The sequence below is a fragment of the Populus alba genome, chromosome 18 (genome assembly GCF_005239225.2).
Source record: "Populus alba chromosome 18, ASM523922v2, whole genome shotgun sequence".
In the NCBI taxonomy this organism is placed as follows: domain Eukaryota; kingdom Viridiplantae; phylum Streptophyta; class Magnoliopsida; order Malpighiales; family Salicaceae; genus Populus; species Populus alba.
Window position 1 is genome coordinate 2,834,653 of NC_133301.1, and position 16,499 is coordinate 2,851,151.

Below are 16,499 nucleotides of genomic sequence, written 5' to 3' on the forward strand. Positions count from 1 at the left end.
AACACATTTTTTTTGACATTTTTAAAAAATATAGGTTGATCCACATTAAAATACACTTTTTTAAAACACATTTTTTAACAGAATTTTGATGCCTCTTACTCTGTTTAGCTCTTTTGCATTGTTCTTACATTCCTCCAAGAAAAAAAAAAAGCTTCAACAAGCCTTGGCAATTTGCAAGTGAACTCAAGTTATAAATTTTTATGTTTTGGTGAAAACAAAAAACTAGAGGCTAAATTGCATATTATCCATAAATTTAATTAATAGGTTTTTTTTTTTTTTTTGTACAAAGATAAAATGCAATTTAACATTGCATTTTTCAAGTGGTTTTAAAAAATTTTAATTTTTTTTTTAATATTTTTATATCATTTTGATATATTATATCAAAAATAATTTTTAAAAAAAAAAAAAAAAATTATATTGATAAAGTATTTTAAAATAAAAAACACTTTAAAAAACAACCCCTACCACACTCTCATAAACTACCCATAAACTAGCTGACAGAAAATTGTATAATCCACTGCATGGTCCTTCCTTCATAACCTTACACCAAGGAAGAAATAATTAACATTCCATACAGTAGCAACAGGAAATACAGGACCAACCCAAGTTACAATAACTGGCTGTCACAGGACCATCCAAAAAAAATCCTACAACCCAGACCACTAGAGCAGCATTTCCCTTTCCTGGCTTTGGAAACCGACTCCGTCGAAGGAGGAGGACAATAACAGAGGACACCACCACCACGGGAGTTAACAGGCAATTGAGGTCGCCAAAGGAGTTACCAAAACGGCTGTGTTTCTACTTACTGGCTTGAGACTGGCAGCTTGCTCCAGCCGCTGCCATGCTTCCTTCCGCTGCTCAGCCAACACGCTTTGCCTTTCTTCATCCTCCCTGAACTGATCAAGGCAGGCCAGGAACAATGCATCGTCCATCTCTGAGAACATCTTCCTCACGTTTAGAGTTAAATTGAGCACCCCCTGGTTCCAATGGTCAAGGGCATTCTTTTCTAATGCTGGAAATATGATGGGCAGAATCACAGGCCTATTGTGAGCAATCAAGTTGACAATTTGGTCATTGTTCCATAAGAAGAGGGCTCTTTCGGCCACCTGAAACAACATACACGGTGAAGATAAAACTAGTAATTTACCGATGATCATAACTCAAAGAGGTTGTGTTCCATGGCAGCATAAAAGCACTGAAATAAACCAACACTATCAAGAGCTCAATCGACGTGGATTGGATGGGAGTCGGCATAATCAAAGTTATGTTCTGCTTTAGAGAAAAAAGGGGTCCAACTACAGATTTTGTATTTCATTGCAAATGTTTGGTGGGATCAAAGAGAGGCGGCTAAAAGTACCAGTTCTCTGGCCTCCTGAAAGACAAGCTAAATCCTCAGAACATGATATTTCCACTTCCCAAGCATCCTCAGCAAAATACAGAGCTTTACTTTATACCTGATGCAATGGCTAATGAACAAGGATAGGAAAACACGGAATGTCCTTGGCCTAAATTCAAATTCCATTTCTTCGCTCTCAAAACCCAAAAAAAAGACAATGCGGAGAAAAAAACTACACAAGGAAGGTATTTTCCCTTGTTTCGGGATGAGAGAGACAGTATGGGCAAGTGATTATGAGAAAATTTTCCCTCACGACGCACAAAACATGTTCTTTCCAAAAGAGAGAAGATTAATGGAAATTTTGAATTGAAAAGTAAATTAATTACTTCAATCTTGAATACAAATTGCTAGTAGCATTTAACACGATGGAAATAATTGTAAATTTACCATCCACAATACATTGTATTTCTTTGGTTTCCAAAACGAGGGAAAGTTACTTTCCTTCCATTTTACATTCCCTTTAATTTTCACATCAAGCAAACAAGAGAGAGAAAATACAATTTTCTTCCTTTTGCTTTCCATTCCCTCACTTTCTTTTCTCCCCTATTCTGCGCCCATACATGGCAAGTCCAAAGTTTGCATTTCTAGAAACTTTTCAATGACAAGGCATTCAAGGAAGACGCAGAATATGTAATTTCTTATAAAGTGAATGACATTGAGGCCCTAAAGGAGAGAGAATATTAGCACCCCATCTCTTTACAATAGCACTCCATTGTTTTAGAGAAAGATAGAAATGAATGGAGAGAGAAAATGAGTGCTATTGTAGATAGGAGTGCTAATATCATACCTGAAGTACTGCCTCATCTCACAAAAGAGCCCCAAGGTGTTGAAGCTTATGGTCATTTCAGTGCCATGCTTAGCACAAAACCAATTCTAAAGATTCCAAGACTAAGATTTAATCAAGTAAATATAAGTTCCATATCAAACACAAATCCATTTAGTAACTGAACTTCAAGGAAATATTTCACCAAGTAGGGCACCATCTCCTGCTAACATAGATAAATGAAATGGAATGGTTAAAAACACCAAACCACCATCCAGACCAGCGAATTCCAAGTGATATATCCATAGGGCTCCAAGCACTCATAAAAACATGATAAATTGCAAATTACATCCAGCATCCTATGAGCAAAACTCCTGATGTAGCATAACAACCATGCACATACATGCTATGACATGAACCAAGGCAATGGTTCCAACTGAATTTAACGTAAACAAACGTAACAATCAGTAAGCAATGCCAACTCAGAAGACATCTTGTGAAGCTTAGCATTAGTAAAAACTTCATGAGTTCTAGTTCAGTTCTAACATATTATGAAAATTCAAAGCCATTCTATCACAGGAAAAAGAACCAATAAACCAAACTAAAACTTAAGACAGTGGCAGATACCTGGAAGTGGAGACTATTAATGCAGCATCCAATCCGCCAGAACAACGGAACCATGACCTTTTGAAACTCCACCATGCTAATTGCTTCCAAAATCTCTTCCAACTCACCCAGGAACATTACCTCCTTCTGGCTATTAGTTATTGGCCAGTATTTCAGTATCCCCTTTATCACCATGCTCGCCAACCTGGGTTCCTTCTCAATAAATTGCACCACACAATATGACAACTGCTGAAAGTAAACTCCCACAGACTTCGGCTTATGCAGAGGAATCAAAACCCTCCACAAGAAAATCTTGTGCTCCTCTTTCAAAGGCATGGCAAACCCACTGATTATACTCCCAAAAATCTCCAACAACTCTGCAATCCCATTATGCTTCTCAGTCTCAAACACAAATCTATAGAATATATTGCTCAGAGACTTTCGAATAAATGGCCTGTGCACCATAAACTTCCCATAAACCCTATGCAATATAGCCTTTAAGCACTCCCTTTCTCTTGGATCCTCCGTGTCAAACAAATCAAGCAGCCGCAATATAAACGAATGGTCTATGTACTTCTTAGCAACTTTCGCATCTAAGCACGTAGAATTGATGAATCTAAGCAACAAATCATACACAATTTGCAGATGAGGCCACGCAGGATCGAACATTGGGTCATCATTATCATCATTCTCGCCAATGCCACTCGAATTAGACCTATAATTCGGAGGAAACACCCTAAACAAATTAACAGCGCACATTCTACACATAGCTAAAATGGCAGGTTCACTAAATTTCATAGACCCAGCAGCCACAAAATCAACAAGTTCAAGCAAAGTCTGTCTCTTCACATCCTTTTCAAGTGTATTCTTACTTGAGTCACTGAAATCAAAAGTTACGCAACACAGGCTTACTTTGCTCACAAAGAGATTCATCTTCTCTGCACTAGGCACATCTTTGAAGGGCACGAGTGGCTCAATCCCAGCAACCACACTAGCTGGAAATACAACAGAAGACGTTCTTTTCGGACCATTGGATGACTTCCCCGAACCTGCACTTGAGCCATTGGATATCTGCTGAGTTGATGGAGACTCAGGCCGAGCTGACTCAGCTGAGTCAGTTTTTGAAGATTTTCTTGGGAGCTTACTCAAGATTTGCCTCAACATTATGAGAAAGACTCAAATTTTAAGCCACACAACACATGAATCTAACAAATTGGCTACCAGAGCACGGCCATTGGAGGGTATGTTTTGTAAATAAGTAGGTTTACAAACAAGGGCTAATATTTCTGCTAGATTTTGGTCACGGATCAAAAGGGTTTTGAGAGAATGTGAGTAGATCCAATTCTAAGGCTTTGAGGGTTGTTAATAGGAGGTGAAAAGTTTGAAACTTTAAGGTACATTTTTGGTGAAAGGTCAGATCTTGGCAAATAAAACTAGAAGAAGAAAACTGGGTTTTTTAGTAAATCAAACAATGATAACATCCATTGATAGTCTACCTCAATTTGAGAAAGATTCATGTAATGATGATGACAGAAGACATCAAATGTGAGGTTTTAGTGGAGAGAGAGAGAGGGAGAGGAAGAGGGAGGGAGGGAGATCTAAAGGAGGGAGGAAGGAAGAGCAACCTTGTGTTGGTTGATGATGTTAATGTCTGATCTTTTCTCTTTCTGCAAGTGAAAGCAAAACAAAAGCAAGAGGCAATACAATATTGCAATTGTTTTCAATTATTTTGGTGGAAAAAAAGAAATTCTCGGTTGATGAGACAATTCCGGCATTTTCTCCGAAAATGCAAGTACTTTGTAGAAATTTAATAATTGGATTTTGATGGATTTTCGGACAAGATGGAGGCTTCATGTGATATTTGGACCGTTTGATTAACTGAAGCTATCAGGACATAGATTTGATTTGATTTTTGTTTCTGTTTCTGTTTGTGTTTTTTGTTTTCCAACTGGAAACCACTAGCTAAGTTTTGGTCCGAAAAGCACAAGAATTTGTAGAATTCAGATATGGTTTAAACGACGACGTCTTGGGGTGATTTAGGAAATTCATAAGATTCAATGGCAGCTTGGGAGATTCATTTGTGATCTGAAGAAGTTGAACCGATCTCAACATCAACAAACTTAAGATTCCATAATTCGACATGCTCACCTCATTAAAAAAAAAAAAAAAAAAAACCCAAGAGGCTTCATATATCTATTTTGCACCAAGATACATTTTATTATACATTGAAGCATTAAAAATACCATTTTATCCTTATTTAAAAAACTCAAATAATATGGTCTTAGGGGTATGTAGTTACTTTCAATGGATTTATTTGTTATTATTATATTAATTGGGATTAAATAAATATTTTCATACACGAAGTTTTTTTTGGTATTTTTAACCTTAATGCACATTTAAATGACCATATTGCCCTTGCATTTTAAATAATAAAAACAGCAGTTAGGGTCAATTGGGTCTTTTCCATATAGCCCGGTACAAAAGCCATGCTTCTCGTGCCTAAGCTTAATGGATTGATTACTCCCCCGACCCCCAGCAGGGTTCAAGATCAAACCTTCAGCACAATAACAGCCATAACTGACAAGAAACAACAACAATGGCAGAAAAAGAAGCATGGCATGCTTCGGCAAGCACAAACATGAAATGGATTGGAGTAAAAAAAAAAAAGAAATCCATGAAAACCAAGATGGTTATATACTTATATATAGGGGCGTTTAATAGCAAAAGAGATGCTGGATGTAGCAGGCTACAATCTGCAACCACAATGATGTTTTAACAATTTCTTTTAAAAATATTTTTTTAAAAAATAAAAAAATATTATTTATATATTTTTATAAATAAAAAATAATTTAAAAAAATAACAGTAAACATACTTAAATATGCATGAGTTTTGGAAAATACTGTAGACTAAGCGCAAACTTTAAGAAACCCACTGTGTGAGTGAAAGGCAGAAAACACGCACACTCCATTGCTCGATCCACGTCTCCCGCTAGCTGAACATGTTACTTGCATCTGAGTTTAAAAGTGAGTCATATCTCCCTTGTACTCGCACTATGGGCAAGCCAACCTCTACTGGGCATGCAAAGTTTTTAACCACAGGCTCGTGTTATATCCATCTTTCTAAAAACATGACCTGACAACTCAACAACTGATATATATATATATCCTAAGGAGCTGATATATACCAAGATAGATGAAGTACAAATGCATGCGAATTTAGCTTGTGAGATTATAAAGATGCTAGAACTAATATCTTGGTGTGAATTATCAACCAAAATACACACACACAAAAAAACAACAAAAATATATAAAGAGATAACATTTTTTTTAAATTGAAAAATATTTAAAGAGTTGAAATTTATTTCTTTATTTTATTTCTATAGCTAAAACGCAAAAAATAAATAAGAATTTAAAAAAGAAAATTATGCGAACTCTTGAGATAGCAATCTTAAAACCAACAATGAAGTAGATGAAAAGAAGAAGAAGAAGAAGCCTAGATTTAGGTTTATTGAGAAAAATAACTATAAAATTATCAATTCTTAGTTATAATCTAATTGATGTTATTAAACTTTTATAATGTAGCATAGGGGTATTAAATCTCATTTTCACTATATTTAAAACACCTTCAAATCCTATAAGTGCTATCTCGTGAGATATTATATCTTTTAATTATATTATTCTAATCTATTGAGAGAGTTGATTGTGATAATAAAACCACTTATGTAAACTTTTGAGAGTTAAGTAAAAACTCTTGGTATTGATGAGGTAATTTTATTAAGAAAAAATCTTGAAAGAGTATATCTTTGAGTGGAAAAAATCTTGGTGTGAATTCATCAAGTAATGAAAAAATCTTAAAGAGAGAATATTTTCCAAGTGGTGAAAAATCATGGAGTGGATTCATCAAGTAGTGTACTCTTGAACTTGGACTAGTAAAGAAATACAATAGTCAAATACAATTTGGTACTTGAGGTGTGGATAGAAGCTTGCCGAACTATCTTAAAAAACAAGTTTGCAAAATCTCTCTTTTATCTATTTATTTTAATCACTTTAATTATATTGTTGGTTATTGTGTTTATTTAAAGTAATTTGCATTATTTGTCAATATTAGTGATACATCTAATTCACTCCCCTTAAATGTTATAATTGCCTTAATTCTTAAAAAACAATTGATATAAGAGTTTAGTTCTCATTTATAATATCCAAAATAAAATCTAATCTACTACATCCATGCCACTTTTTTTTTTTTTTTTTTTATGGTAATGCATGATTATACATATTAAAAAGTTAGAATAATTATCTATATTTAATCTATTAATTATTATTTGTGGATATTTATAGATAATAGACCTCATAAACCTATTAAAGTTGAAGATGGCATTGAGATTCTTAAAGCTAAAAGTGAATATAATGATAATGATAATAATAAATAAAAAAATGCTTTCTATAGATACTAAAGCTATGAACATTATATTTTGTGCATTAAATAAAATTATCATATAAAAAATGCTAAAAACATTTTAGAAGGAACTCATAAAGAAACTAACCAAGTTAAAGAGTCTAAAATTAACATGCTAGTTCATCAATGTGAATTATTAAAAATGCTCCTTATTGAATCCATAACTAAGCATGTTTACAAGAATAATTATCATTATTAATAGTTTAGATGCACTTGGTAGAAGTTATATTAATGCAAAAACTGTGAGCAAAATTCTTAGATCACTACTAAAAACTTAAAAAGCAAAAATGACGGCAATTTAAGAAGCCAAAGATCTCATAAAATTTCAATTGAAGGAGTTTATTTATTCCCTAATGACTCATAAGATTGCCAAGGATAATCAAGAACAATAAGAAAAACTAAAGAATAATTTGGCATTCAAAATCTCTCATCACATTGATGATGATGATGGTGATGATTGTTGTTGTTATTGTTGTAACCAGATCTTTACTTTATTTTATTAATAGTTTTTTACAAAATAAAAAAATAGTGAAAACACAACAAAAGGTTAAAAAATATATTTTTTAATGTATTTGTATCATTTTTTGGTATTTTTCAGTGTCTTTTAAAAAAAAATTAAAATTTATTTTTAACATGTTCAACTATTAAAATGTCTAATTCAAATCTCATCAAGTCATTCTTGACATTGGTTTTTTAAAGAAATTGTCAAAATAAAAAAAATAGAAACAAGGGAACCAAAAATACGAAAGAAAAAAAAAAGAGTAATCGAAATAATTTTTTAGTTTTCTAAGAACCAATAATTAAAAGAAAAATAACATTTTTTTTTGTTTATAAATAAATGGATGTAAAAAAAAAATCCAAGAAGGCAGAATAACCATAAAAAAAAAAAAGATCCACACTAAACACATTTTTTTATCCTCTCCCACACACACACTAATTATTGCGGTGTGTTTGGTATTGCGGTAGCTGTTGTGGTTGTGGTTTGAAAAAAGTTGTTTTATAAAAAATACTTTTAATTAAGGTTGGTTTGAAAAAATAAGTGTTTGGTTAAAACTGTGGTTGAAATTGAGATTGAAGAAAAAGTAATTTAATGTGTTTGGTTAAGAATGCTTTTAAAATTGAGGTTATAAAATAATTTTAAGAAATATATATTAATATTGATGGTTTTAAATTTAAATATTGTAGATTTAATTACTCCTGTTACATCACGGAATAAATAATACTTTATATAAAATATTTTTTAATTATTCCATTAAACTATGTATAATTCTATTACGTACAAAATTCATTCGATAAGAACTACAGTTTTCATAATTTTTTGAGCGTGTTATAAAATTAGATAAAATATTATCAGATATAAAATTGATATTATAATGCGAGTGAATTTAATTCACTCTATACTACTTTTTCGAGAAAAAAAATATTATTCACATCACAGTGCGATTGAATTTAATTCATTCTAAACTAGTTTTTTTTTAATTTTTTTTAATAAAATTAACACATTGCAAATAAAAAAAAATAAAAAAAAAATGGACGAAGTTCATTATTTTTTAAAGTGAACAGTGTATCCATGTACACTGTTCACGCTAATTGCATTGTTCAATGAACAGTGCAATTAGCTGCACAATGCGTTAAAATCATGATTTTTTTGCTTTTTATTAATTGCGTTTTGAACTCAAAATTTATGTGGATCCATGTATGTTTTAATTAAAATGCAACCGCAGCTCCACGGCCAAACGAGCTCTAACATCTACCCTACACTAAAACATTCTCTGGAAAAGAAAAAATAAAATAAAAAAAGCACCCCTCCCTCTCTTTTAAAAGACCAAAACAAAGAACCACCATTTTTGTTTCCTCCACTGTCCATGGCAGACTAGCACCTCGAGCTTCATTAGACTTCACCAGCGTCTCTCTCACAGCTCATCAGCAAGGCCAGCAGTTGCTGATTCCACCGAGAGTAGCGGCAGAGTTCTTCCACAGTCACACCATTTCACAGCAGCAGCATTGATTTCTGCACCGTGAGCAGTAGTGGAAGATCTTTATCGCCAGCAGCTTCCTCCTTCTCAAGCAGCTCCAACAGTGCACTCCTGAGCACCATCGTGGACCTCTCCAGCTAAACTGTGGCTTCCTTTTCTCCATTAAAGTAGTAGTGAAGGATTTTCTAACAGCAGCACAGCCTTCATCCCTTCAGTCCTTGGATACAACCCGTGAGCAGACTTTACCGGTGGCAACAGTGCAGCCTGTGTTGTTTCTCTGTCAAGCAGACCAGCAACTGTCAGCCCAGCACGTGAGCAGCGAACCTCTTTGCACCAGCGTTTCAGCCAGCTCCTCCTCTACACCAGCGATAGTACAACAACGCAGCATCGTGAGCCTCCGGCAGCAGTCCAGCAATTGCAGAGTCCTCAGCATCCATCAGCACTTCATCGCTTCTCTTGTTCCAGCTGAACACAGCACTAGCAGCACCAGCCTAGGCAGCACCTCCTCTTCACCAGCGACGGTCCAATAGTGCAACACCGTGAGCCTCCAGCTTTCAATCCGGCAACAACCATTTTGACAACCCAGGTACAGGAAAGTTTCTCTTACGGTCTTCACTCTTCACGTTGAAGAATTATATCCAGCAAACGTTTCATTCTTGCCATGGTAATGGATTGGTGTAGATAGGTTTAACCTTGGGCCTAGCTTGATAAATTTCATGGGTTATTTTTGCTGAAGCCTGCTCACTCATTTCTATGGGATTAAATATGTGTGTTATGGGTTTATAAATATTGTGTGGACTTATATCTTTGTAATTTTTTGGAGCCCTCCTAGGTGCAGCCTAGAAGCGTAGCATGTATGCCTGGGTAAAAAAAATCCTTATTTGAAAAAAAAAATATGTTTTCATTTATGTGCATTTCTTAAATTCTAAAAATTTTGCATGCATGTCTTTATATATATATATAAAAGAATTACATCTTTATCATACTTTGAAAAATACAAAAAAAAAAAAAAAATAGTTAATAAGTATCATAACAAGTTCATAATTATTCATTAAGATTTGACTAAAATTTTAAAAATACCACAAAAATTAGCTTGTTCATTTTTTATATATGTATTTTACATAATTTTTAGACTTTAGAATTGTTAGGTTTTAAGTAGATAAACACCTCTTTATTGATGATAATTTTTCTTAAATCTTAGACAGACCAGCGAATATAAACACAAATTAGAACAATCAATCAACAAAACAATTTATCTAAAGTAAGGTATACTAGGAGTGATGCGTCTTCTCTATGCATAACTAGTCTCCTTACCCAAACTCTCATGAACCATTAGGTTTTCTAATGACCGTAATACTAATTGACAACTCTTGAATCTTATTAATTATATTTTTATGATTGTTTCCCAACACTTTTAAAAACCCCTTTAACGTAGGAGCCATACTCATCGTCTGACCTCGTGCATGACACAAAAATGATAAAGGTATTGAAGAGGACATTGCTTCAATCATAAAGCATTTTCAAAGTTTCATAAGCAATAATCAATTAATCATGGTAAGAAACTTTTCTCAAACTACAAGAAAGATTGGAACAAGAAACTTTCAAGATGCTATAAATGCAATAAAATGGGTCACACCAAAATAGTTTATCCACTTCTTCAAAATAAAAAGAAAAATCATCACTATAACAGGACAATGAGAGCTACATGGAGTTATGATATGGACTCAAGTTAAAGCGATGAAGAAGAGCATATGGTAAACATGTGCTTCATGACAATTAAAAATAAAAATGAGTTACAATCTTTGGATGATGAATTCAACCTTACCTATGATGAGTTGTATTATACTCTAGAATCTTTATATGATGAATTTAAAAAGTTAGGTTTAAGATATAACACGTTGAAAAAGAACTATGCATGTTTACTTGTAGAAAAAAAAAATCTTTTGAAAAGAAAGCTTGCATTGTAATTGATGATAATCATAAGTCGATTTAACTTGAAAGTGAAAACAAATCCTTAAAAGTAAAGGTAGAAAAGTTGACCACAACATTAACTAAATTCACATAAGGCTCTAAAATACTATAAACTATGCTTTCAAGCCAAACATATATGTTTAACATAAAAAAGGTGTAGGTTACCAACCTAAAAAGAATTAAAAGTATTTAAAAAATTATTTTGTTAAAGTTAAATAATCTTATAACCCTAATCATAAATGCAATTATTGTAGAGCTATAGATCTTTTGATTTATGCATGTCCTGTTAAAAATGATAAAGGTTTATAATATGACTTGGGTTCCAAAGGAAACCATTCCTAACAACAAAGAACTCAAGAAGGTATAGGTACAGAAAACCTCATCTTGATCTTTGTGTGTAGGGATCAAGAAAGTATGAAGAAGAGCTTTATAATAGTGATTGCTCTACAAGTAATAGATGGTATCTTCATCCACCAAAGTTAGTGCATTAAAAATCTTCTAAAGATTTTGGACGGAACCCAACAAAGTAGCCGATACACCTATAAAAACATCAACGAAACTTAATATGAACAAAAATGTAAATATCAATTTATGATTGGTTCACTCATATACTTAAACTTCAGTAGACACGATATCATGTTTTGTATACATCTATGTGTATGTTTTACAACCTTGCCATATATAACTACATGCTAGTGCTATATATATATATATATATATATATATATATATATATATATGCGAGTTGAGTTGAATGATCTATTTAGACGCAAACATTGATAAACGAGTTGAGTATGTAAAATTTTAAAGTAAGAATCACTTTTGCAAAATAAAAAGTATTTTAGGCTTTAATGATACTAAAGATGTTTGGGATGTTCTTTTTACATGTATACATTAATCGATATAAGTTGGATATGTTTTAGTGATCTAATGTATACCCCTAAGCATGAAAACCTTGTAATATCTGTTCAACTAAAATTTTTATTGACTGTCTAGGTCTGAGATGAACTGGTTGACCAATTAAGCCACAGAAACAAAGAACAACTATTAGATGAACAATAACTTTTTGAGATTTTAGTTGGAGACAGTTTATAAGTTTTACAAAGATGTATATTTTGATTCACAAAACACATTTGGAAGAAAAAAATTAGAAAATTATATTTTTTATGTGAATTAATCGATTGATTCATACATCTGGATCAATCGGCCAATCGGTTGAGCCGGAGAACTGTTAATGTGACTACTGCCCAGATTTTAAGATTTTAACCCCTTGTTTTCTTTGCTTTCTAGACAAAATTTTTACTTGTAAACTTATATTTTGATTGCAAAGGATTAAAAGAGAATTTTTGAAATTCTCAACTTGGGTTTCAATTGATTGACTGGTAGAACTTAACCCATAGTAGCCAATTGACTGGTTTCTCGACATTATATATATAAGTTTTCAACAGGGACAAAAAAAACCTCCATTTTAAAATCCTAAAACTTAACCCAATTCTCTCTAAAAGAGTGAATAAATCCCACCAAATTAATTATATTTTTAGGTAATGTTTTAAGATTAAAGAGACATGGCACTTAGAAAACAACAAAGAAAGATCGAATTAAGGAGCAAAAGGCCAATCATCCAACCTTATATCGAAGAGAAAACATTTAAAGGTTTTTAAGCTCTTTCTTTAACAGGTCTTTTGCTATAGAAAGTGGACTAGGAAATGATCTATGTGCTTTTGAGATAGATTCTATTTTTGAGGATATGGGAAAAAAACACTTTGTTTTATTTGAAAAAAGCTACCTATCCTAAATTGATTAAAATGTTGTTTGCTAATATGGGGATAAATGTTGAACCTAAAACTGTAAATAGCTTGTAAGATAAACACGTTGAATTTGGTTGTCAAACTTTAACTAATATATTAGGTATTTCAAATAAAAGACCTAAAGTTATTGAGATGAAATCAATGCCCACTATTGATGGTTTTGTGTATGATAAAACAATAAACTTGCATACTAATAGGCATGACTTAGCTCATGGAGCAAAGATTAGGATCTAAAACTTGTTTATATGACCTAGAATACTTTATAAGATCATTGTACATAATATTTTACTGAAGAAAGGGCATTATGATAAGGTCATATTTATGGATAAGTGCATGATTGATTGCATGACTAGAGGTTGTCTAATTAATCTTCTCTATATTAGGATGAAAAACATGATCATGACGTATGATCAAAAGCAGAAGTCTTTACTTTATGGTCAAAGCTTTAACCTCTATTTTTTAGCACTTTAAGATATTTCTAATAGGTACGAAAAGAACACTACATTCCAAGTAAATAGAGATTATCGCATGTACGAGTGCGGTATGATTGCCTATCATGCCATGTGTGCACATGAGACAGAGACATATAATAGGACTCTTACAAAGATGAAGTATGTGTTATGCAAGGATGATGCTTAGGTTCTTAAGAACAAATGGGTACACGTGTTTAGGAAGAACATAATGAGAAAGAAAAACAAAATATAAGTATTGACAATGGATTTGAAGCTATGTTTGAGATACCACCGCTTGTTTCCTCACTTGAAAATGCTTCAACTAGTACTTGGTTGACTAGTATTAAGAGCCGTCTACATGGTTAGAGATGAATGTACATCATATTAGAGAGATGCAATCATATATTATCGACAATTTAATAGATATTAAGACGATGATAGCTAATCTACTCTCATGTTTTCCATCACCTTAGATCTTGTACTAACATATGCATTGTTTTTATGCTTTATTCCTTTTTAATTGTAATGGTAATGTATTTTGAAGATTATACAATAAATTTTCTTATTTATGATTCCCATAATATATTAGTTATTTTCTCTCTCTTTATTTTATGTGTTTTTGTTGACGACAAATAAGGAGAGAAAAGATATTAGATGTGAAAGAAAAGATATGAGATATGAATTCTATCACAAAAAATAAAAATGTGATTAATAACATATGTGTACATTTAAGAGGAGAAATATATTTTCTAAAGTATATAATTTATTACATTTAGTAGGAGAGATAAGTTTTTATAAATGCATAAGTTATAATTGAACGTGCAATTGTTGTGACATTACTTAAATTATATTGATTTGTTAAAGTCTCTTATATATTGCATTACAAAAGATAAGGGGAGACACATTTTCATATCTAAGCTATATATTGTCATCATTAAAAAGGGAGATTGTTCACCTTTAGGTCAAATATTCATGTTTTTATATATTTTGATGATAATAATAAAATAAAAAATGGACTAATAATATGTCTTGTTGAGAATAAGTTTTAAAAAAGTTTATTCAAAGAATACATCAACAAACTCAATGGATTTCGTGAAGAAATTCATTAAGAAGCCTAAGAAGAAAGCAAAATGAAGACTTAGATTAAGTATTCATTTTAAGTGATCGATGTAAATCTTTATATACTACTTGATAGCACAACTAAAATGAACACTCACACTTCACTTTACATGCATTAAATGATTGATAAATAATATGAAATAATCTAAGATAGATGTTTCTAAGCATTCACCTAGGTTGATCTATCAAAATTAAAATTCTATATGAATTGGTCGATCTCTTATTCATCCATGATGAACACCTAAGAATTCTGCAGGAATTGATCAACTGATTAGCTTGACCAATCTGAATCAGTCAACCGTTTGAGTCGTCAATAAAATTGTGACAATAAACAACTAGTTCTTGCTAGAAACACACACACACTGCTTATCTAGTTGCAAAACTAGCGAGAGATTCCAAATATATATCATATACAAGGTATTGTAAAAGAAAAATAATTACAAAATCATTAATCCATGATTATACTCTAATTGTTGCTATTAAACATTCATAATCTAGCACAATAGTATTCAATCTCATTCTCATTACACTTAAACATCTTCAAATCCTATAAGTATTATCTTGTGATGTATAAAGATATCAAATCTTTCGGTTGTATTATTTACTTTATTAAGAGAGTTATTTGTGATAACAAAACCACTCTTTTAAACTTTTAAGATTTATGTAAAAACTTTTGGTATTGTTGAGGTAATTTCATTTAGAAAAAATATTGAAAAGGGTATATCTTCAAGTGAGATATTTTTTGAAAAGAAAATATCTTTATATGGAAAAATCTTGGTAAAGGATTCATCAAGTGGTGAAAAAAATCTTAAAAATAGCATATCTTAAAGTGGAAAAATCTTGATGTGGATTCATCAAATACTATTGTACTCTTAAACTTGGACTAGTGACAAAATGCAATATTCAAGTATAGTTTAGTAATTGAGTTGTGGATGTAGGCATGCCAAACCATGTTACAAAAGAGTTTACAAATTCTCTCTCTTTACTTTAAGCACTTTAATTATATTATTGGTTATTGTGTTTATTTGACGTAATTTGCATTATTTATCAATATTAGTGACACATTCATCCACTTTTAGGTGTTATAATTGCTTTAATCCTTGAACAACACTTTTCTCATCTCAATTTTTAAACTTTGCAATTTAATCTATGTTATTATTGTGCTAGGCTAGATCCTCAAAAGAGATGCTTATAGTGGAAAACTTTGGCAACTTTTAAAGTTTCTTAAACCTTTTTATTAGCAAGATGGAGTTACAATAAATTAAAAGGATAATATATATGGAAAAAACAAAAAATGATGATAATATATATATATATATATATGTTGCATTTTTTATTCTTGTGAAAAAGATGTTAAGTTGTTCTTTTTTCACATAAGTAATGTTATGGCTGCATAATCATACATCTTTAAATTGCCATATATTTTAACTTTTTAGCAATGCAATAATTTTAAAGGTTATTAAGATTTGAGAGAATAGGTTAAAATTTGATTAAAGATGTTGCAATTTGAATTGTGACTATATGTTTATATATGGGCTTGCATTTTGTAAGGTTAGGTGGATAAGGATTAGAAAGAAATTAAAAAAAAAAAATTAACCCCCCTAAAAAAATAGGGCAATTTTAATTGGTTTTTTTAATTAATAAAAATCCCAAAAAGCCCAATAATTATACATAGGGTTTGCCAATTTGATACAAAAACAAACTGAACCAAAATTGATCGGTTTAAACTAATTCTTGGTTTGGTTTGATTTTGAATTTTTTTTTCTAGTTTAGTTATCTTTTTTACTTTATAATTGAATTAAACCGAAAATAATCACCCTTACCCAACCTTTTACATTTTCAAAGCAACTATTCAATTTGTTTTCCTTCAAATTTAGTTTATTTTTTATTCCTATTTATTTTATTTGAAATACTTTATGAAATTATATATTTTTTTTAATTTCATCATCTTT

General features: G+C 31.6%; 1 protein-coding gene across 1 annotated transcript; it reads right to left on the minus strand.

Annotated features, from left to right (window-relative positions):
- Positions 1 to 495: 495 nt before the first annotated feature.
- On the minus strand, positions 496 to 4,719 carry LOC118051079 (serine/threonine protein phosphatase 2A 57 kDa regulatory subunit B' kappa isoform). Its single transcript, XM_035061615.2, has 2 exons — positions 2,787 to 4,719; positions 496 to 1,106 (listed from the first exon to the last, which is right to left on the minus strand). The coding sequence occupies exons 1-2, from the start codon at positions 3,927 to 3,929 to the stop codon at positions 750 to 752; spliced, it is 1,500 nt and encodes a 499-aa protein (XP_034917506.1). The 5' UTR covers positions 3,930 to 4,719; the 3' UTR covers positions 496 to 749.
- Between the last annotated feature and the right edge of the window lie 11,780 nt (positions 4,720 to 16,499).

Bases quoted from the DNA above. Each gene is read 5' to 3' on its own strand.
- LOC118051079 (XM_035061615.2), bottom strand. From the start codon at position 3,929: ATGTTGAGGCAAATCTTGAGTAAGCTCCCAAGAAAATCTTCAAAAACT. The intron at 1,107-2,786 runs GTATCTGCCACT...ATGTTGTTTCAG, and splicing joins TTAATAGTCTCCACTTCCAG to GTGGCCGAAAGAGCCCTCTT.